This window comes from Oncorhynchus keta, chromosome 31 (genome assembly GCF_023373465.1).
Source record: "Oncorhynchus keta strain PuntledgeMale-10-30-2019 chromosome 31, Oket_V2, whole genome shotgun sequence".
Lineage (NCBI taxonomy): Eukaryota > Metazoa > Chordata > Actinopteri > Salmoniformes > Salmonidae > Oncorhynchus > Oncorhynchus keta.
The window spans coordinates 2,688,862-2,712,096 of NC_068451.1; the positions used below are offsets into that span (position 1 = coordinate 2,688,862).

Here is a 23,235-nt window from a genome sequence, read left to right on the forward strand (position 1 = left end):
TCTTTTACTGCAGAGTGTATTCCGTCTGGCCAATCCACCATAATTGATTGGTGCAGTGCTGCAGAGATGGTTGTCCTTCTGGAAGGTTCTCCCATCTCCACAGAGCAAATCTAGAGCTCTGTCAGACCATTGGGTTGTTGGTCACCTCACTGACAAGGACCCTTCTCCTCCGAATGCTCAGTTTGGCCGGCCGGCCAGCTCTAGGAAGAGTATTGGTAGTTCCAAACTGTATTTGGGGAATTTCTCTCTGTTCTTTGCTACTGTACGTTCATCTTTCCCTCAAGCCTGACTAATCTCTTAGTCCCTGCCACTGAAAAACATCCCCACAGCCTGATGCTGCCACCACCATGCGTCATTGTAGGGATGGCGCCAGGTTTCCTCCAGACGTGACTCTTCACATTCAGGCCAAAGAGTTCAATCTTGCTTTCATCAGACCAGAGAATATGGTTTCTCATGGTCAGAGTCCTTTAGGTGCCTTTTAGTAAACTCCAAGCGGGCTGTCATGAAGGGGCTTCCGTCTAGCCACTCTACCATAAAGGCCTGATTGGTGGAGTGCTGCAGAGATGGTTGTCCTTCTGGAATGTTCTCCCATGTCCACAGAGGAACTCTGGAGTTCTGTCAGAGTGACCATAGCGTTCTTGGTCACCTCCTTGACAAAGACTCTTCTCCCCTAATTGCTCAGTTTGGCTGGGCGGCCAGATCTAGGAAGAGTCTTGGTAAACTTCCCCAGATCTGTTTCTCGACACAATCCTGTCTCGGAGCCCTACAGACAATTCCTTCGACCTCATGGCCTGATTTTTGCTCTGACAGGTAATGTCAACTGTGGACCTTATATAGACAGGTGCGTGCCTTTCCAAATCATGTCCAATCAATTGAATTTTCCACAGGTGGACTCCAATCAAGTTGTAGAAACATCTCAAGGATGATCAATAGAAACAGGATGCAAAGGGTCTGAATACTTAAATAAGTAAGGTATCTGTTATGAATTTTTATAAATGTGCAACAATTTCAAAAAACCTGTTTTCGCTTTGTCATGATGGGTTAGTGTGTAGATTGCTGAGGAATTTTATTTAATCCTTTTTTGAATAAGGCTGGAACGTAACAAAATGTGGAAAAGGTCAAAGGGTCTGAATACTTCCCAAAGGCACTGTACAACCATTGCTATGCAATTTGTAAACATAGTATCTACTGCACTCTGAATGACTATTTTCTACTGAATATTTTGAACAATATAAACCTAAGAGTAAAAATCATAGTTTAAATACAAATTATCTTGTGTATTTACATATTTTAAATTTCATATCAAATTTAAGATTTATGAATCAGTTTTGGCATGAACTTTATTGTATGCATAATTTAAAATACAATCTGTGCATATTACTGTATTAAACAAAAATATAAACGCAACAAGCAACAATTTCAAAGATTTTACTGAGTAACAGTTCATATAAGGAAATCAGTCAATTGAAATAAATTAACTAGGCCCAAATCTATGGATTTCACATAACTGGGAATATATATATGCATCTTTTGGTCACAGATACCTAAAGAAAAAGGTAGGGGTGTGACCACCATTCGCCTCATGCAGCGCGACATCTCCTTCGCATAGAGTTGATCAGGCTGTTGATTGTGTCCTGTGGAATGTTGTCCCACTCCTCTTCAATGGCTGGAACGCGCCTTTCGTACATGTCGTTCGAGAGCATCTCAAACGTGATCAATGGGTGACATGTCTGGTGAACATGCAGGCCATGGTAGAACTGGGACATTTTCAGCTTTCTGGAATTGTGTAGATCCTTGAGTCATGGGGCCGTGCATGATCATGCTGAAACAGGAGGTGATGGTGTTGAATGAATGGCACGACAATGGGCCTCAGGATCTCGTAATGGTATCTCTGTGCATTCAAATTGCCATTGATAAATTGCAATTGTGATCGTTGTCGGCAGCTTATGCCCACCCATACCATATCCCCACCATCTGTTCATAACGATATATGCAAACCGCTCGCCCACACGACAACATACACTTGGTCTGCAGTTGTGAGGCCAGTTGGACATACTGCTAAATTCTCTAAAACAAAGAGTAATTAACATTACATTCTCTGGCAGCCTCCCGGGTGGCGCAGTGGTTAAGGGCGCTGTACTACCAGAGACCCTGGGTTCGCGCCCAGGCTCTGTCGTAACCGTCCGTGACCGGGAGGTCCGTGGGGCAACGCACATGGCATAGTGTTGTCTGGTTTAGGGAGGGCTTGGCCGGTAGGGATATCCTTGTCTCATCGCGCACCAGCGATTCTTGTGGCGGGCCGGGCGCAGTGCGCGCCAGCCAAGGTTGCCAGGTGCACCTTGGTTGCCTTTTATTGTTCCCATCACCTTTATAATGATCATGCTGTTTAGTCAGGTTCTTGGTCAGGTGGATGGATTTTCTTGGCAAAGGAGAAATGCACACGAACGTACAGAACATTTCTGGAATATTTTATTTCAGCTCATGATACATGCCATCATTAACACTTTACATGTTGCGTTTATATTTTTGTTCAGTGTAGTTTCACGAATGAGGCCTCTCAAATCTTTCCGATCGTATTACTCTGTGGGTGAGCCAGAGGAGCACAGGAGGCCCAAAGTGAAATATGCTGGAGGGTGAGGTGCTGTTGTAACATTTACCTTGATAAGGGAAGAGAGATAGAAAGGCTGAATACTCGGACTGTATGGGAGTTAACTCTGTGTGTGTGTGGGTGTGTGTGTGTGTGTGTGTTGAAGTGTGACTCTGAACACCCATGTGTACAGATTCCCAGGGTACATAGTAGGAACATGTAAAAGTAATGGGATTCTGTAGTGTTTAATCTAGATACCCTAATAACGATGCCTAGCTCCATCAGAGACTGTTCCACCTTCAAAATCCCATACGCCTCCTTGAAGCCCCTTTAATTCTTATCTCTAGTCTCCAGGTCAGAGCTGTGGTTAGACATGTTGATTAAAGTGGGTCAGGCTGTCTACGCGCCCCAGGAGTCTTAAGGTATTTTCTCATGTGTGCATCTAGCTGAGGGTTGGGACATCAGAGAGAATGATTGATAGGGTACTTGAAGGCATGGAGAGCTGATTCAGTCAGCCTTTTCTGTGCTCAATCCGCCACACTCATGTTTACTGTCATTTATCAGGGTCGTGTTCATTAGGCAAACAAGTGTAAAAAAGTGAATTGAAACAGGGAGGGACTATTTGGACTTGTCCTATAAGAAACTAATTTGGGTTTTAAAACATTTTCCTTTTAGTGCCCTAATTGAGCACAAACCAGACTTATTTAACTAGGCAAGTCAGTTAAAAGAACAAATTCTTATTTACAATGACGGCCTACCCCGGCCAAACCCTAACCAGGACGCCGCCAATTTTGCGCTGCTCTATGGGACTCCCAATCACGGCCGGTTGTGATACAGCTTGGAATCGAACCAGGGTCTGCAGTGACACCCCTAGCACAGATGCAGTGCCTTAGGACTCTGCGCTACTCGAGAGCCCATGGAGGTATTCCACAACAGATTCAGTAGATCTTACTCAAATATTCTCAAAGGTCACCTCCATAGCTTCATCATACAAGTGAATGACCAGTATAAAAACTGCTATCTCAGCTATGAAAACCATCAAGACATTAAAGTGGCAATCAGCAGTTGAAACAATAAAGTGTACTCCCCGCCACTGTTTCGCCAAAAAGCTAACCACTCAATTTCATAGATAGAGCTATGGATGCAAGGACTGACCATCCATGATATAACAATTATAGTAATCATATTTTGAGGCTATACAGGGTTTGTATACATTGACTGTGTTTGCAAACATTGGAGTAATACAAGCTTATATTGTGGGTTGATGGGTTACGACAGTTGAACTCATGAGACATTTCTAAGTTATATTCTTCACGAATCAATGGGTACCTATTATTAATTTCTAAGTAAAAAAATGGATGTAGTTACTTCAGATTGTCCCTTTAAAGAACTGTCAAACATAATGAGGCTGATGTACCACTAAGGTCAATTACTTTATTTTCATTTAAAAAAACAGGTCCATTATTTTTAGTACAGTCAACGTGATGTGAAACAAAACTAAAATTAGAAAAGGCATAGAGTCATTCGAAGAGTAAAATTAAACAGGGAAGACTGAGGCAGAGACACATTCAACAATCGTAACAGTCAGAGTTCCTATAGAATAACCCTTACTGGTACTCACATTAGTGTTTGTGAAACTGTCTGTGTGGATCTGATTTACCATGGAAGTTAGAAAGCGTACAGTAGTAAGAGAGACGACCAAGAGGACACCTATTCCCCATTTACAGAAAAGGTTCACTAAACCAGAAGTAACAGTCTGTGCTTGCACATGGAGGGCCAAAAGAACCATCTGGATTATGCTTCCTGATTGGATGGCCGACAAAGTGTATTTTTCTGGATAATGTCCATTGGTGAGAACAATGGCGAGAGGAAGCTCTGAATCCAGGTCCCCCGAGACGTGGCTCTGGGAAGAATAAGGAGAAGAGAAAGGTTCAGTACGTCAGTCCAGATATCATATTTGAAATTGCAGAGGGAGAGCGAGAGAAAGGCGGGGGTTGACTCATGTGGAATTCAATTTACCATGCCTTTGGTGACTTCTTCCCAGGCTTGTTTTTACAACATGGTGCTCAAAACGACACAGGCAATTAAAAAAAGGGATTAAAAACACAGCCGATCGAGGCGAATGACGACGTCGCTCTCCAATTCACAGTGAATTACTCATCAACGCCGCCACAAATAAAAGATAATCATTTGCACAAACTATAAAAAAACAGCATGGAGCTACACAAGTTCAATTGGAGACATGAAGCATAATCATTAAATCTAGACGTCTTGTCAGTCAGCCATACAAGCAGCACAGAGATCAGGATTGCGTTCAGTGGGTTGTAATGTTTGATTTTTCAGATAGAAATATATCATGCAGAACTGGTCCTCAGTCATGTCAAATCATGTCAGCTCTACAAAATACAGTGGGAAGAAAATGTATGTGAATTACCTGGACTTTTGCATAAAATGGTAATACAATTTTATCTGATCTTCATCTAGGTCATAACAATAGACAAACTATTGCTTCACTACTGCTTAAACTAATAACAAACAACTATACATTTTCATGTATTTATTGAACAGATCGTGTAAACAGTGCAAGGTGGGAAAAGTATGCAAACCCTTGGATTTAATAACTGGTTGACCCTTCTTTGGCAGGAATAACCTAAACCAAATGTTTTCAGTAGTTGCGGATCAGACCTGCACAATGGTTAGGAGGAATTTTCAAAACTGTTTCAGTTTTGCAATATTCTTGGGGTGTCTTGCAGAGGTCGACCGATTAATAAGAATGTGTTCTTAACTGACTTTCCTAGTTAAATAAAGGTCTAAAAAATATATATTTTTTAAATCAGCAAATCGGTGCCCAAAAATACCGATTTCCGATTGTTATGAAAACTTGAAAAATGTATTTTTGGGCGCCAATTTGCTGATTAAATTTGTATTTTTTTTTAGACCTTTATTTAACTAGGAAAGTCCGTTAAGAACACATTCTTATTTTCAATGACGGCCTAGGAACGGTGGGTTAACTGCCTTGTTCAGGGGCAGCACGACAGATTTTCACCTTGTCAGCTCGGGGGATCCAATCTTGCAACCTTACAGTTAACTAGACCAACGCAATAACGACCTGCCTCTCTCTCTCGTTACACTCCACAAGGAGACTGCCTGTTACGCGAATGCAGTAAGCCAAGGTAAGTTGCTAGCTAGCATTAAACTTATCTAATAAAAAACAATCAATCATAATCACTAGTTAACTACACATGGTTGATGATATTACCTAGCATGTCCTGCATTGCATATAATCTGACTGAGCATACAAGTATCTGACTGAGCGGTGGTAGGCAGAAGCAGGCGAGTAAACATTAATTCAAACAGCACTTTCGTGCATTGAGCTGTTTATGACTTCAAGCCTATCAACTCCCGAGAGGAGGCTCATGTAACCGAAGTGAAATGGCTGGTAAGTTAGTGCGCGCTAATTGTCGTTGTGTTGCTGATTCCAGCCCAGGGAGGAGCGAGGAGAGGGACAGAAGCAATACTTTTACACTGACAATACTAAAGTCCCTATAAGAACATTCAATAGTCAAAGGTTAATGAAATACAAATGGTATAGAGGGAAATAGTCCTATAATAACTACAACCTAAAACTTCTTACCTGGGAATATTGAAGACTCATGTTAAAAGGAACCACCAGCTTTCATATGTTCTCATGTTCTGAGCAAGGAACTGAAAAGTTAGCTTTCTTACATAGCACATATTGCACTTTTATTTTCTTCTCCAACACTTTGTTTTTGCATTATTTAAACCAAATTGAACATGTTTCATTTACTTGAGGCTAAATTGATTGTATTGATGTATTATATTAAGTTAAAATAAGTGTTCATTCAGTATTGTTGTAATTGTCATTATTAAGTCTCCAACTTCCGGCGCCGACAGAGATGGCCGCCTCGCTTCGCGTTCCTAGGAAACTACTTTTTTTACGTGTTATTTCTTACATTGGTACCCCAGGTCATCTTAGGTTTCATTACATACAGTCGAGAAGAACTACTGAATATAAGAGCAGCGTCAACTCACCATCATCAGTACGACCAAGAATATGACTTTCGCGAAGCGGATCCTGTGTTCTGCCTTTCACCCAGGACAACGGAATGGATCCCAGCCTGCGACCCAAAAAAACTACTTCGTAAAAGAGGGAAACGAAGCGGTCTTCTGGTCAGGCTCCGGAGACGGGCACATCGCGCACCACTCCCTAGCATACTTCTCGCCGATGTCCAGTCTCTTGACAACAGGGTTGATGAAATCCGAGCAAGGGTAGCATTCCAGAGGGACATCGGGGACTGTAACGTTCTTTGCTTCACGGAAACATGGCTCACTGGAGAGACGCTATCGGAGTCGGTGCAGCCAGCTGGTATCTCCACGCATCGCGCCGACAGAAACAAACATCTTTCTGCTAAGAAGAGGGGCGGGGGCGTTTGCTTTATGGTTAACGAGACGTGGTGTGGTCACAACATACAGGAACTCAAGTCCTTCTGTTCACCTGATTTAGAATTCCTCACAATCAAATGTCGAACGCATTATCTACCATGAGAATTCTCTTCGATTATAATCACAGCCGTATATATTCCCCCCCCCAAGCAGACACATCGATGGCTCTGAACAAACTTTATTTGACTCTTTGCAAACTGGAATCCACATATCCTGAGGCTGCATTCATTGTAGCTGGGGATTTTAACAAGGCTAATCTGAAAACAAGACTCCCTAAATTGTATCAGCATATCGATTGGGCAACCAGGGCTACCAAAACCTTGGATCATTACTATTCTAACTTCCGCAACGCATATAAGGCCCTCCCCCGCTCTCCTTTTGGGAAAAGCTGACCACGACTCCATTCTGTTGCTACCTGCCTACAGACAGAAGCTAAAACAAGAAGCTCCCGCGCTGAGGTCTGTTCAACGCTGGTCCGACCGAGCTGACTCCACACTCCCAAGACTGCTTCCATCACGTGGACTGGGATGTGTTTCGTATTGCGTCAAACAACAACATTGACAAATACGCTGATTCGGTGAGCGAGTTCATTAGAACGTGCGTTGAAGATGTCGTTCCCATAGCAACGATTAAAACATTCCCAAACCAGAAACCGTGGATTGATGGCAGAATTTGCGTGAAACTCAAAGCGCGAACCACTGCTTTTAATCAGGGAAAGGTGACCGGAAACATGACCGAATAAAAAAACAGTGTAGCTATTCCCTCCGCAAGGCAATCAAACAAGCTAAGCGTCAGTATAGAGACAAAGTAGAATCGCAATTCAACAGCTCAGACACAAGAGGTATGTGGCAGGGTCTACAGTCAATCACGGATTACAAAAAGAAAACCAACCCAGTCACGGACCAGGATGTCTTGCTCTCAGGCAGACTAAATAACTTTTTTGCCCGCTTTGAGGACAATACAGTGCCACTGACACGGCCCGCAACCAAAACATGCGGACCCTCCTTCACTGCAGCCGACGTGAGTAAAACATTTAAACGTGTCAACCCTCGCAAGGCTGCAGGCCCAGACAGCATCCCCAGCCGCGCCCTCAGAGCATGCGCAGACCATCTGGCTGGTGTGTTTACGGACATATTCAATCAATCCCTATCCCAGTCTGCTGTTCCCACATGCTTCAAGAGGGCCACCATTGTTCCTGTTCCCAAGAAAGCTAAGGTAACTGAGCTAAACGACTACCTCCCCGTAGCACTCACTTCCGTCATCATGAAGTGCTTTGAGAGACTAGTCAAGGACCATATCACCTCCACCCTACCTGACACCCTAGACCCACTCCAATTTGCTTACCGCCCAAATAGGTCCACAGATGATGCAATCTCAACCACACTGCACACTGCCCTAACCATCTGGACAAGAGGAATACCTATGTGAGAATGCTGTTCATCGACTACAGCTCAGCATTTAACACCATAGTACCCTCCAAACTCGTCATCAAGCTCGAGACCCTGGGTCTCGACCCCGCCCTGTGCAACTGGGTACTGGACTTCCTGACGGGCCGCCCCCAGGTGGTGAGGGTAGGTAACATCACCCCGCTGATCCTCAAAATCTGGGGCCCCACAAGGGTGCGTTCTGAGCCCTCTCCTGTACTCCCTGTTCACCCACGACTGCGTGGCCACGCACGCCTCCAACTCAATCATCAAGTTTGCGGACGACACAACAGTGGTAGGCTTGATTACCAACAACGACGAGACTTTACAGTTGGGATGAGGTTTTGATGTTAGTGTCCTGTGCCTTTGTGTTCTTTCCAAACAACTTAACTGTAGTTCCAACTGTCCACATAATATTTTGCCAGTAGCGCTGGGGAACATCCTGGTGCACTTTTGCAAACTTCAGATGTGCAGCAATGTTTTTTTTGGACAGCAATGGCTTCTTCTGTGGTGTCCTCCCATGAACACCATTCTTGTTTAATGTTTTACATATTGTAGACTTGTCAACAGATGTTAACATGTTCCAGAGATTTCTGTAAGTCTTTAGCTGACACTCTAGGATTCTTCTTAACCCCATTGAGCATTCTGCACGGTGCTCTTGCAGTCATCTTTGGAGGGCGGCCACTCCTAGAGAGAGTAGCAACAGTGCTGAACTTTCTCCATTTATAGACAATTTGTCTTACCGTGGACTGATGAACATCAAGGCTTTTAGAGATACTTTTGTAACCCTTTCCAGCTTCACGCAAGTCAACAATAATTAATCTTAGGTCTTCTGAGATCTCTTTTGTTCAAGGCATGGTTCATATCAGGCAATGCTTCTTGTTGAATAGCAAACTCACATTTTGTGAGTGTTTTATAGGGCAAGGCAGCTGTAACCAACATCTCGAATCTCGTCTCATTGATTGGACTCCAAGATAGCGGACTCCTGACTCCAATTAGCTTTTGGAGAAGTTATTAGCCTAGGGGTTCACATACTTTTCCCAACCTAGACTGTGAATGTTTAAATAATATATTCAATATAGACAAGAACAATACAATAATTTATGTGTTATTAGTTTAATAAGCACACTTTGTCTATTGTTGTGATTTAGATGAAAATCAGATCAAAATTGATGACCAATTTATGCATTTATCCAGGTAATTCCAAAGGGTTCACATAATTTTTCCTGCCACTGTACATTTCTATTGTCAACGTTCCAGAACATTGCGACTCCTGAACGCATACCTGATAGAAGACTCCTGATATAATCTATATGGTTCTTTATGAATCATTGTTAAAAAGTGGTTGGAGGTGATTTTTGATTGGATAAAAAAATAAATAATGGGGGGGGGTTCAAAAAGGTGCACAGTTAAAAACTACAAACCCCAGAGAACAGACACATCTATTTCCATTGTGGTACTCACCTGGGGATCAGTAGTTTGAGATTAGTAGCTGATCAACTTCTTGATGGCGTCAAAGCACTTCCACTTGTCTGGGATGTAGAAGGGTTCGAAGATGTGGGGGAAGGGAGTGTCGTAGCCGCAGACTCTAGCGATGGGCGCCTCTAGGTTGAGGAAGCATTCCTCCTGTGGACACACAACAGGTACGTGGTCAGTCTCATCACATCCCTCTGGACATGGCTCTGCTGGTGTTTGGGTATTCGCAACAATTCGTGTTCATTAGGGCATGCGAAATCTGAAAGTATTTTTAGTCAGACATGTTCAAATAGCACCTCCCCGTTTTACTAGGTTTCCATCCTTTTTGTGCCTAAACATGACCCAGTCAATGCAACTGTTTATCGGACTTTGCATTACACACATAGGGCCAGCAATTTTCTTGACCACATTCCCTAAGTTCTAGACCTCAGCTGAATCTGGTAATGAATGGTGTGGCTGTTGAACAAGTTGAGAAGACCAAATTACTTGGCGTTACCTTAGATTGTAAACCGGCATGGTCAAAACATATAGTTTCAATGGTTGTAAAGATGGGGAGAGGTCTGTCCGTAATAAAGAGATGCTCTGCTTTTTTGACACCACACTCCACAATGCAATTCGTGCAGGCTCTAGTTTTGTCTAATCTTGGTTATTGTGCAGTCGTGTGGTCCAGTCGCGTGGTCCAGTCGTGTGGTCCAGTCCAGTAAATACTATGCATGCCAGTCTCTCTTGGCTAAGAGTAGAGAAGAGACTGACTGCATCACTTGTTTTTTATAAGCAACATTAATGTGCTAAAAATCCCAAATTGTTCGCATATTCAACTTACACAACCAGACATGCCACCTGGGATCTTTTCACAGTCCCCAAATCCAGAACAAATTCAAGAAAGTGTACAGTGTTATATAGTCCCATTATTGCATGAAACTCAGTTTCATTTCACATTGTTCAAATAAACAGCAAACCTGGTTTCAAAAAAACAGATGAAGCTACACCTCACGGCAAAACGCCTCTCCGCTATTTGACCTAGAGAGTTTGTGTGTATGGTATTGATATGTTCTGTCCATGATCTGTTCTTGTCTATTAATGTTCAGTATTATGTCATGTTTCATGTTTTGTGTGGTCCCCAGGAAGAGTAGCTGCTGCTTTTTCAACAGCTAAATGGGTATCCTAATGCAATACCAAATACCAGAATAAACTCCAGGCCCCTGTTCTGTGCTAGACACTGAGCCAGTGGAATGGAATCAGCTTCACTGTCATGGCTGTAGCCACAGTAACACTAGAAGTGCTTCACTGAAACATTGCCAACAGGTTCAGTGAATTCACTACCACTACCCTTAAAAGTTGGGAGACAAATGGCATATTTAAAATCACAGCTCCGAGCTGGCCAACGCACAGCTTGTGTTTTGGCAGCACTGGAAAACAAGCCATCACTTGTCTCTATTGGCTTTTGACCTCCTCCCACAGCACCTGAATGCGATGAAGGGGCCAATAGCTTCCACAGGAGAGAAAAGCCATCGCTGAGCCAAATTAACCATAAGGTCTTAGCAACTAGCATTCACACACACAGACAGACAGGCTAGCCCTACTCTGTAGACATTGTGTTGTATTTGCATGTTTCTGCAGTAATATGTTTTTCATCTCCTCAAAAACATCTGGCAGTGTTCAGAAGAACGTCAGGCTCCATGAGAAAGCCTTTGTGCGTCTCCTTATTTCACGGACTGTAAAAACACAATAGAGAGCCTGCAGATGCGTGTCGGCTCCACGTCCCCAGTACCATGCCAGGCCCGCGGAGTCTAATTCACAGCTATAGCTTCAGCATTGCCAGCAGCGGCATGTCTCAGGATCCTTTGATATGTTAAAAGGGAATTAGCAGACAGACTAAATGGTCCTCTGGGCCATAAAGGTTTACTGTACCACGAGACGGGAATACATATGCAGTATACACTATTACCACTGTGGTTACAACAGAGGTCATAAATCGGTGTTAAAAGCAATTCATTTGTTTCTCTCCAGGTGTTAGGTTCTAAATGACCCTATTACCTCACGGACGATTAGGAAAGCTTAAACCAGTTAATCCACCCATTGGGTCAATACAGCTGCACAGACAAAGACACGTTTCCACCAGTGGTAGTATATATATATTTATATATATATATATATATATATATATATACCCCAATTTGGGTGGAGTATCCTCCGCCTCTTTAAATATTACATCTTTATTGCTAGGCAAGAAGTTAAATGATTACGGGCCACAAACTGTTCCTTCCCCCTTAAGGTGACCTGACCTCGACCCGCTTCCTCACTAATTCACAGCTCTCCACCCTTATCAGTGCCTGCCAACCATCTGATCGTTTTCACTGCACTCAGCACATTCCAAATGTAATTGCCTCCACCATATACATTCCTCCTACAGATAACCATTAACTTCTGGTGTAGACCCTCGAGACCATAGCGCTCAATTATTTCAATAGTATACCTGATCATTAACACTTTTCCAAGTTTAGGAGTCAGAACCCAGAATCCATCACAAGTTTACAGTGTGCTCATGTGTATGGCTCATGGCCCACTGCGGTGTATCAAAGGGGGGTGGGGGTGTCATTACTCAGCCCACAACAGGCATCCCCGCTCTGCCTCGCTAATTAGTGTTGATTAGCTTTAATGGATGCCTGCAGTTAGTGCCAGCCAGCATCCCCTCCCATCCCTCCCATCCCATCCAATCCTACCCGTCCTTGGCCATGTGGGCCAAACGGTTTCCGTGGATGAGTCCTTCTGTCCTCTCAAACAGTCTAGGGCAGAGCTGGGAAACTGGGCATGATGCATTGTATGTATAAGACCATAAGTTCACATTCTATAGTCAAATACATCGATTCACCTATTGCACCTAGTTGAGGCAAGAACATTAATCAATTTAGCCTCTGTAAGGTTAAAATCTTCTAAGTCCAAAATTAGTTTTCACAGTCTTGAAGAACTTTAATAGCTCTTCAACACTTGGAAGGTGAAGATTGTCTTTGATGCAAAACTCTCAGAAAGGACGCTCACAATGTCTGGCAATGGCATGTATGCCACTAAGGAAAATAAAAACATTTGAGCTGCTAATTATAATCTTTGACCAGTTTTCCTTGCCATGTTGCTCAGTGGAAAGCTTTTCCTGGTCATGGGGGCTAGGAGTGTAACAGTGTAAAAAGGCAGACACGTGTGTGACAGCTGGAGGGGGCCTGCAGTGGACTTCAGTGACATTTTGACAGCACACTTAATCATTAAGATGAAGCTTAAAACTTAAGATGAGTCTGGTCAGGCCTGCATTTTTGTAGAGTTACATCAGAAGTGCGATAAATCCTGTCAGACTGTTTTTTAAAGAATGAAAACATGTAGCATAGGCCATGTAGCCTAGTCCATCTCTCCTAATTTACTGTCATGATTGAGGACCATCCATGTCTCTAGAGTGCAGAGCATTAAGGGAGAACGTCTCATGAGACAGTCTATGATCCACAGGCAGACAAAGACAGTACTAAAGGCTTTTTCCTGTCAGATTCCAAACTGTAATCTCCTCTAAATACACTTACTTACTGGAAGCAGGAGGAAGGAACAGCCTGGTTGCTTGTCACCACAGCTAAATGGTGATGTGCCACAGAACTCCGATTTCACTCAAATCGCTGTTTATCTTTGGAGAAAACACATCATTATATGCAATCTGACTTAAATGTCTGCATATAAATATGACAAAATGGCCGAATGCATCTCTCGAGGAGGCAATATTGAAAAATATAAAAATACCAACTGGCGGGGGTTTAGATTTGCAGTTGTGCATTTTGCCTCCTGTCACACGGAAAAAGTGTGTCAGCGACAGCCACAGATTGGGGAATTCAGTCACTCCCGGGTTATACCAATATTACCAAATGGGACTGCCAACAACGACAAATCACACACTGCCCCCTGGGCACACACTAGCTGAATCCGTATTGTGACTAGGAATCAATGTAGAAAATACATTGGATTTGAAATAAGTAATCAACCAGTTATATGTTTTGATCTAATTTGAACCAGCATTTGTAAACATTGAAATTAGGGTAAAATGTTCACTTAAATACATTGACTTAACCTCTAACAGGTTGTCACAATCTAATTTCAACATAATCATCAGAACAATTTCATGTTGAAATTGCATTGAAAATGTCATAGAGAAACAAAAAATATATTTTTCATCCTACATTCAGTTGGGTGGTTGAAATTTTGTTGAATTTTATGTCATTTTTAGGACTGACCCCATTTAGTCAACTATTCGATACTTTTTTATATTTAGTCCCAAATATATTTCCTTTGTAAAGTACACAGACCCCTTGATTTATTCCACATTTTGTTAAGTTACAGCCTTATTCTAAAATGGCTAAAATAAATAAAAATGTATCAGCAATCTAAAACAACACTCCATATTGACAAAAGGGAAAAACAGGTTTTTAGAAACGTTTGCTTATTTATAAAAAATAAAACAGAAATACCTTATTTACATAAGCATTGAGACTCGACATTGAGCTCAGGTGCATCCTGTTTCCATTGATCATCCTTGAGATTGGACATGATTTGGAAGAGCACACACCTGTCTATATAAAAAGGTCCCATAGTTGACAGCGCATGTCTAGGCAAAAACCAAGCCATGTGGTCGAAGGAATTGTCCGTAGAGCTCAGAAACAGGATTGTGTCGGGGCACAGATCTGGGGAATAGTACAAAAACATTTCTATAGCATTAAAGGTCCACAAGAACAGAGTGGCCTCCATCATCAAGAAGTTTAGAACCACCAAGACTCTAGAGCCTTCTCGGGGGAGAAGGGGTTTGGTCTTGGAGGTGACCAAGAACCTGACGGTCACTCTGACAGAGCTCTTAGAGTTCCTCTGTGGAGATGGGAGAACCTTCCAGAAAGACAATCATCTCTGCTGCACTCCACCAATCAGGCCTTTACGGTAGACTGTCCAGACTGAAGCAACTCCTCAGTAAAAGGCCAATGACAGCCCACTTCTAGTTCACCAAAAGACACCTAAAGACTCTCAGACCATGAGAAACAAGACTCTCTGGTCTGATGAAAGCAAGATTGAACTCTTTGGCCTGAATGCCTAGCATCACGTCCGGAAGAAACCTGGCACCATCCTTACGGTGAAGGATGGTGGTGGCAGCATCATGCTGTGGGGATGTTTTTCAGTGGCAGGGCTGGGAGACTAGTCAGGATCCAGGCAAAGATGAACAGAGCAAAGGACAGAGAGATCCCTGACGAAAACCTGCTCCAGAGTGCTTAGGACCTCAGACTAGGGTGAAGGTTCACCTTCCAAAAGGACAACGACCCTATGCATACAGCCAAGACAATGCAGGAGTGGCTTCGGGACAAGTCTCGGAATATCTTTGAGTGGCCCAGCCAGAGCCCGGACTTGAACCCAAACAAACATTTCTGGACAGACCTGAAAATAGCTGTGCAGCAACGCTCCCCATCCAAAGTAACAGAGCTTGAGAGGAGAGGAATGGAAGAAACTCCAAATACAGTGCCAAGCTTGTAGCGTTATACTGGCTGTAATTGCTGCCAAAGGCGCTTCAACAAAGTACTGAGTAAAGGGTCTGAATACTTATGTAAAAGGTGACATTTCAGTTGACATTTTTTATACATTTGCAAAAATAAAAAACTTTTTGATTGTCATTATGGGGTATTGTGTGTAGATTGATGAGGAAAAAAATATTTAATCAATTTTTGAATAAGGCTGTTTAGGTAACAAAATGTGGAAAAAGTTAAGGGGTTTGAATACTTTCCGAAATGCACTAATATATATATATATATATATATTTTTTTTTTTAAATAGCACATAAGACATCCATCATTCACACCTGACTAAGTGGACTAATCCATTGCAGAGGCTGTGGCAAATGGCACACCGGTAGTAAGTCTACATTTATAGTAAATTCCCATCATTTCTAATCTACAATGTTTGTTTGGTTACGGTCATTTCTGTTAATACATTCAATATATTATGACAGTCTTACCTTTCTCATTGTAGGAGTGGAAACCGTTTGCAGAACGCACAACCTAGGCTACACTTTCATTCCATTTACGAGTTGTCAATTTATAAATTATCTTTTGTTTGGAGCGCTCCTGTCAGTCTTGAGAAAGGAAACGCACCTGATTACGTATAGAAGTAGGCCTAGGATTCCTGGCCTGCGAGCAAATGTAGGCCTATAAATGTGCCCAGATCTGGGGATCTGATTCCATTTCTGACCGTCTTAACTCACCACCACTGTGGAGCCTCTCAAAGTATTTTTTTCTTCTCCTCTAACAACACGTAAACAAAGTCTGTTTTTTATATCCATTGAGAATGACAATAGTTCCTCAACACAGCCTATTTGAAACATCTTTCCAGCTCGCTCTCCTTCCATAACCACTCAGCATGAAAGGGGAAGAAAATGTCATGCTCCATAAAATAGGCCTACCTGATTACTTCTTAACCCTTGCGCAAATAGCCTACAGCTGTGTGTCAGGAGATCACTGGTGTGGGAAACTGAGGGCCCAGAATATTTGATTTAATGTTGTAAGTTTGCTAGCACTAGCGTCAGGCTGGACCAAGTTGATACTAATGTTTCAGGTTCCTTGCAAACAGGCCATGTGTAGCCAATATGACTTCTAGGATATTTATTTTTATCAGGATATTGGCTACCTGCAGGCTGCTATTTTTACATATTGGCAATGGCAATAGAAAGTTACTTTTAGATTGGTAACTTTTTCATTTAGATTAACGACAAGACATTGAGATATAAAGACAAAATTTATAATAAACTGTTCCACGAAAATGTGCATGTAAAAATCATAACTGGCACGCAGATCCGTAGAAATGGTACGATAACTTGGCACTCCAATTTGAAAAGCTTGCAGACCGCTGGTGTAGCCCTTTACCAGCAACTTCAGGAGCTTAACAGAAACAGTAGCAGCTGGAGGAGGTGGTTAGGTACAGGTTATTTTCTTCTAGTTAGGATATATTGAGGTCTGGCTCCCTCTTTGGTCATTTGTGTCTCCATTTTTAATTACAATGCTTAAAGCATCAGACAAGCTCAGTAGCCTACATATAGTTTATTAAAACATATAGAAATATCCACATTTCAAACTTTTGACTGATCGATTGGCTGAAAGAACAGACGACTCTCGGTCGACTAAGATTTTTTTTTAAAGTCAGGGACAGCCCTAGACATGTTATTTTAACTTGTTTCAATGTTGATAGTAAAATGGTATGGTTGAATCACCATCATTTTATTGTCATGCCTCATGAACCTAAATATAGAGGTATATTGAAATAAAATGTGAATCCAAATTCCAACGATAAGCTTCCATACTAATTTGAGTAGACTACCAAAAATACACTGAATAGTTGAAAATAGTTGAAAATAACTTTTCTTACATAACTTTTCTTACACAAGTTGTATGTGAAAGTCAATTTGGAGTAAGGTTGAGTTTATGTAGGCTACATTGACATCGGATTTGCTCAATAAAGGACACCATTTCAACATTTAGCAAGGTATACGCTCATTCATCCATCTTAGGAAATTTAGAAATAGCTAGCATTAGCCCTATAAATAGGATGCCAAATTCTCTACCAAACCATGAAAAACAGCCCCAGACCATTATTCCACCTACACTAAACTTTACAGTTGGCACTATACATTGGGGCAGGTAGCGTTCGCCTGGCATCCGCCAAGCCCAGGTTTGTCCCCCAGATGGTAAAGAGTGATTCATTGCTCCAGAAAACATTTCAGTGCTCCAGAGTCCAATGGCCACAAGATTCACGCCACTCCAGACAACACTTGCCATTGCGCATGATCTTAGGCTTGTGTTTGGATGCTGGGCCATGGAAACCCATTTCATGAAGCTCCCAACGAACAGTTATTGTGCTGACGTTGCTTCCAGAGGCAGTTTGGAACACGGTAGTGAGTGTTGCAACCGAGGACAAAGGTCTGAATACTTATGTAAATAAGATATTTCAGTTAAGTATTTTTTTTATACATGTGTGTACTTTCCTCTGCCTAGTCTCTCAGCACCGATTAATCCGTACCTTTATCAGACGTACATAGGCTCTCCAATGACTGATTATCAACAAACATGGGACATTTAAAACACCGCTCCGAGGTTGACAGCAGTCCATCAATTGTTTTTATCAGAGTTCTTATTTTACTGGGTTTACAAATAATACATGGTGTGGTCATTTAAAAAAAAAAAGATTTCATGGAAAATCCATTTTGATCTTTAAAGTATTTGTTTACTTCCATGGTTCCCATATGAACAATGGTTTCAGAGGGTTCAAAGACAGCCGCAGATAGTGGGTTCATAAAGACTGGAAGCTTTTAGAGACTGATTAGAGGAGTTAAAGACTTCCTGTGTACTAGTACTTACATATAACACTTACTAAGCAACTTCCTGGAAGGAAAAATGAGTCACACATTCTCTGATCATCCTATTGAAGGTCAAATTTAGGGAAATTCCTTGCAATTTAGATTAAAATCTACCTCTACAGGTAAAGGATGGACCACTACGGATGAATTAACACCCAAACTGGCCAAAGAGTGGTTCATGCTAGGCTGTGGCCATTCAACCCATCAATTGTCAAAAAAGAGAACATGGAGCTTGGAGAGATACCTCATGTCCATACTCTACCACAGCATGCAGGCTATCCAATTTCACTTTCCTCAGTGTGTGTGTAGCCTAACAGCCCTCTTCCATAAACACATCCCTTTGAAGGAGATTGGTGTATCCTGTGAGGGAGAGAGATGGGGCATCCAGCCATGGTTTTACAGTGGAAGGCGCAGGAAAACAGTGCCTGAGGAAAAAACCCAGCTTTCTTTAAAACAGCCTGACAGCCAAACAAGGGCTCTGCTTCTGATTCGGAAGGCATTTATGGCAGAAAAACACAGGCCTTCATCTTTGACCAACCCTAACTGGGCCGGAATGGAAGACGGCCATCCTTGATGTGAGGCCCGGACCAGTAATCCGGGCCTGACCACAGCTCAGCGATAACCACAGCTCAGCGATAAGCGTTGGGTTGGAGTTTGATGCTGGACTCCGCACCATTCCCATTACACACAAATAAAAGGAAGGAACTCGGCAGAGCAACCAGAGTGAATGGTAGGGTAAAAGCTGTGGTAGGGCTACAGCAAAGGTTACGGGACCAAAGGCTGTGTATAATTAAGCATTAAAGCCCGAGGGCGTGTGGTATATGGCCGAAATACCACGACTAATGGCTGGTCTTAGGCACGACAAAACTATTGCTATTATAGACGGGTTACCAACTTAATTAGAGCAGTAAAAACACGTTTTGTCATACCCGTGGAATACGGTCTGATATACCACAGCTGTCAGCCAATCAGCATTCAGGACTCAAACCACCCAGTTTGTAATCTGGGATTGGTGTTTGCAGTGACTGGGGAGATGCAGCATGAACTGTTCTGCTTCATCCCTAAGTGTACTTCCATGTATAGCGTGAAACAGACTTAAAGCTACAGTGTGGCTTGTAAACACAGCCTCTACTGTACAATCCAATCCCAGGGGTCTAGTCTATAAATTGCCTATACAGTACCAGTCTTTTACACATCTACTCATTCAGGGATTTTCTTTATTTTTACTACTTTCTACATTGTAGAATAATAGTGAAGACATCAAAACTATGAAATAACACATATGGAATCATGTAGTAACCAAAAAAAAAAAAGTTAAATCAAAATATATTTGATATTCTTCAAAGTAGCCACTCTTTGCCTTGACAGCTTTCCACACTCTTGGCATTCTCTCAAGCAGCTTCATGAGGTAGTCACCTGTAATGCATTTTTCCTTCTTAATGCGTTTGAGCCCATCAGTTGTGTTGTGACAAGGAATAGCTCAAATCAGAAAAGAGAAACGACAGCCCATGGGGCGGCAGGGCAGCCTAGTGGTTAGAGCATTGGACTAGTAACCGACCGAAAGGTTGCAAGTTCAAATCCCCGAGCTGACAAGGTACAAAATCTGTCGTTCTGCCCCTGAACAGGCAGTTAACCCACTAGGCCGTCATTGAAAATAAGAATTTGTTCTTAACTGACTTGCCTAGTTAAATAAAGGTAAAATAAAAAAATTCAAATTACTTTAAACATGAAGGTCAGTCAATGTAGAACATTCAAGAAAGTTTCTTCAAGTGCAGTCAAAAAACCATCAAGAGCTATGATGAAACTGGCTCTCATGAGGACCGCCACAGGAAAGGAAGACGTTACCTCTGCTGCAGAGGATAAATTCATTAGAGTTACCAGCCTCAGATTGCAGCCCAAATAAATGTTTTAGAGTTCAAGTAACAGACACATCTCAACATCAACTGTTCAGAGGAGACTACGCGAATCAGCTCTTTGTGGTAGAATTGCCAAAATCAGTCAAATCAGCCAACAAGTGCTCAGCAGATGTGGGATGTGTCCTTACAAGACTTTTGGAAAACATTCCAGGTGAAGCTGGTTGAGAGAATGCAAAGAGTGCACAAAGCTGTCATCAAGGCAAAGGGTGGCTACATTGAAAAAAAAATAAACAAAATATTGAATTGCTTTACACTTTTTGGTACTACATGATTCCATGAGTTTTATTTCATAGTTTGTGTCTTCAGTTATCCCCCAATGTAGAAAATAGTAAAAATAAAGAAAAATCCTTGAATGAGTGGAGGTGTCCAAGTTTTTGACTGGTACTGTATGTAGCACAGCAAGGTCCATGTGTAATTGTCACAAAGCTGAACGCACAGTAGTATGGGAGAGGCTGCTCAACTTTACCATGGCCCTCTTTGTATCCCTGAGGTCCAGTGTAAGTCAGCAGAGAAGCTCTGATACGAGTCGAGGTCAGCCAATGACAACGCCGTTTGTGAGGTGCAGCTAATCCACTGAATGGAAACTTTCATCCATCAACTCTGCAGTTCCAAATTTTAAAGAAAGTAAAACTAATCCATAATTGGACCGTGCTTACACTGCCCTGAGGCAGTTGGCTTTGACCCGATTATCCTTTAGTTTCACCCTCCTGTCCAGACATAATACATTGACAAAAGCATTATATATAGCCACTCCTGGAGTCACTTTAAAACATGGAAAGGGGTGGAAAGAGTTTTGCACATGCCTCAAAGCCAGATAACAAAACTGCTGAACATTGGGATAAGCCTACTGACGGCCTGATTTCAATTATTTATCCAACAACAATCCAAATTAAACAAGAAGCTCCAGGGTGGGTAAATCAAGGCATTCTCTCAGCCCTGTCACTTCTAAGAAAATCTATTTGCACATTGTTCAAAGTATATTTCACATAAAGAATAGAATAAAAGTTGAGTCCAGGACTCTGACAGCTGAGCATGCACTTTGTCAATTGTAACAGTAACCCATGCAAGACTATAAGCCATTTGTATCACAAGCCTTCATTCCCACCATGTGCCCCTGAATAGGATATTCCAGGTCGAGTCTTGCTTTTGACTCTGGTGGTGAGGTGTGATACAGGGTCTCCCTCTCTGCTTTTGACTGGTGGTGAGGTGTGGTGCAGATCTCCCCCTCTGCTCTAAGCTCTGGTGCTGCAGGTCTTCCTCTCTGCTCTTGACTCTTGTTAAGTAGTGGTTTAGGTCTCCCTTTCTGGTCGTTCCCTTGAGAGCACTTGATATGTTGTTGTTATGGTAGGTTTGACCCAGGTCCGATAGCTCAACACCTTTCTGCTAAAAGCCCTATTTTTAGAGCCTTTTCCGTTTCATTGCGTTATCAGTGCAGAACCCTGATAACCCAACCCTTGTTAATAGCGGGTGAGTCAACACAGTCCGGCGAGTTGCAGTACTGACCATCACCCTTGGGCCATCTGGACAGGGGGCAAGTGGGCCCTCCAGAGCCAGTGCTGTCACGTTGCCAAGGGACCTTGGCCACGAGAGTGTGTGTGCCCTACTCTTGAGGGGGGACAACGTGGCACATGGCCGCAACACCTGGATACACTTAGACGTTAGACATGAGGTGCAAGTGCGTGTGATCATGTATTCTGTCAGTAGTGGTTGAGGATTAATTTGGCGCGAGATGAAAGCAGTCTCAACAATACCTCATCATACACAAAGCTCATAAAGCTAAATGGCTATACACAATAAAAACAAGGTATTAAACGCTATAAACAGTTAAATTCACCATATGCTATCTCACATTCAACAATGGTTACTTCGGGACACAAAACATGTGAAAACATGGGTATGACTCAGACCATTAATCCTACCAGTAAGCAGGTCTGGGGAAAACAACATGAGTGACAGCCAGGGAGATGAGAAGGACCAATTCCAGGGCCCTCATCTCAGCGCTAGACCAGCGCTGATGCAGACACACAGGGCATCATCCACTTGAGGTAATGCCTACACTGAATAGCATGCCATTATCCAGATACCTTTGAGTGTGGTCTAGGAAGAAAAAACAAAAGTGATTGGCGGCACTGCCGACAAGGGTCATAATCATAACTCAGGAATAGCTCATGGAGTTGAAACTGTGGCTTATGCCCTCTCACATTCTCCCTGAACGGAACACAGCACATACTTTGATCATGCCCTCACCAGGCCAGAGCAGTCTTCACTAGACAGAGGGGAGAGGGAGGTATGGAGGGAAACATGGAGTGGGGGAGAGGGGATACATCTCCAGTCCAGTCAGTACAGTACAGTCCAAGGTTTGACTATTAGTTTCAACTGTCTTGATCTAATATATATTACTCATTTCAACTGACAAAGTCTACCAAGTTTGAGTATGACATATGACACACAGTTGAGGTCAGAAGTTTACATACACCTTAGCCAAATACATTTAAACTCAGTTTTTCACAATTCCGTCTTAGGTCAGTTAGGATCAACACTTTATTTTAAGAATGTGAAATGTCTATTTATTTATTTCATGACATTCCCAGTGGGTCAGAAGTTTACATGAACTCAATTAGTATTTGGTAGCATTGCCTTTAAATTGTTTAACTTGGGTCAAACGTTTTGGGTTGCCTTACACAAGCTTCCCACAAAAAGTTGGGTGAATTTTGGCCCATTCCTCCAGACAGAGCTAGTGTACCTGAATCAGGTTTGTAGGCCTCCTTGCTCACACACGCCTTTTCAGTTTTGCCCACAAATGTTCGATAGGACTGGAGGTCAGGGCTTTGTGTTGGCCACTCCAATGCCTTGACTTTGTTGTCCTTAAGCCATTTTGCCACAACTGTGGAAGTATGCTTGGGATCATTGTCTATTTGGAAGACCCATTTGCGACCAAGATTTAACTTCCTGACTGAT

The 23,235-nt window shown here is 42.4% G+C and overlaps 1 protein-coding gene across 1 annotated transcript in view; it reads right to left on the reverse strand.

Annotated features, from left to right (window-relative positions):
* Positions 1-3,990: 3,990 nt before the first annotated feature.
* Positions 3,991-23,235, reverse strand: part of LOC118364212 (2-oxoisovalerate dehydrogenase subunit beta, mitochondrial-like) — a 78,797-nt gene continuing 59,552 nt past the window's right edge. The window contains exons 10-11 of the mRNA XM_035745542.2: positions 9,940-10,101; positions 3,991-4,490 (exon numbers count right to left, since the gene is read on the reverse strand). Of these exons, the coding sequence (XP_035601435.1) occupies positions 9,961-10,101 (141 nt within the window). The 3' untranslated portion in view covers positions 3,991-4,490; positions 9,940-9,960. The remainder of the gene's footprint in view (positions 4,491-9,939; positions 10,102-23,235) is intronic.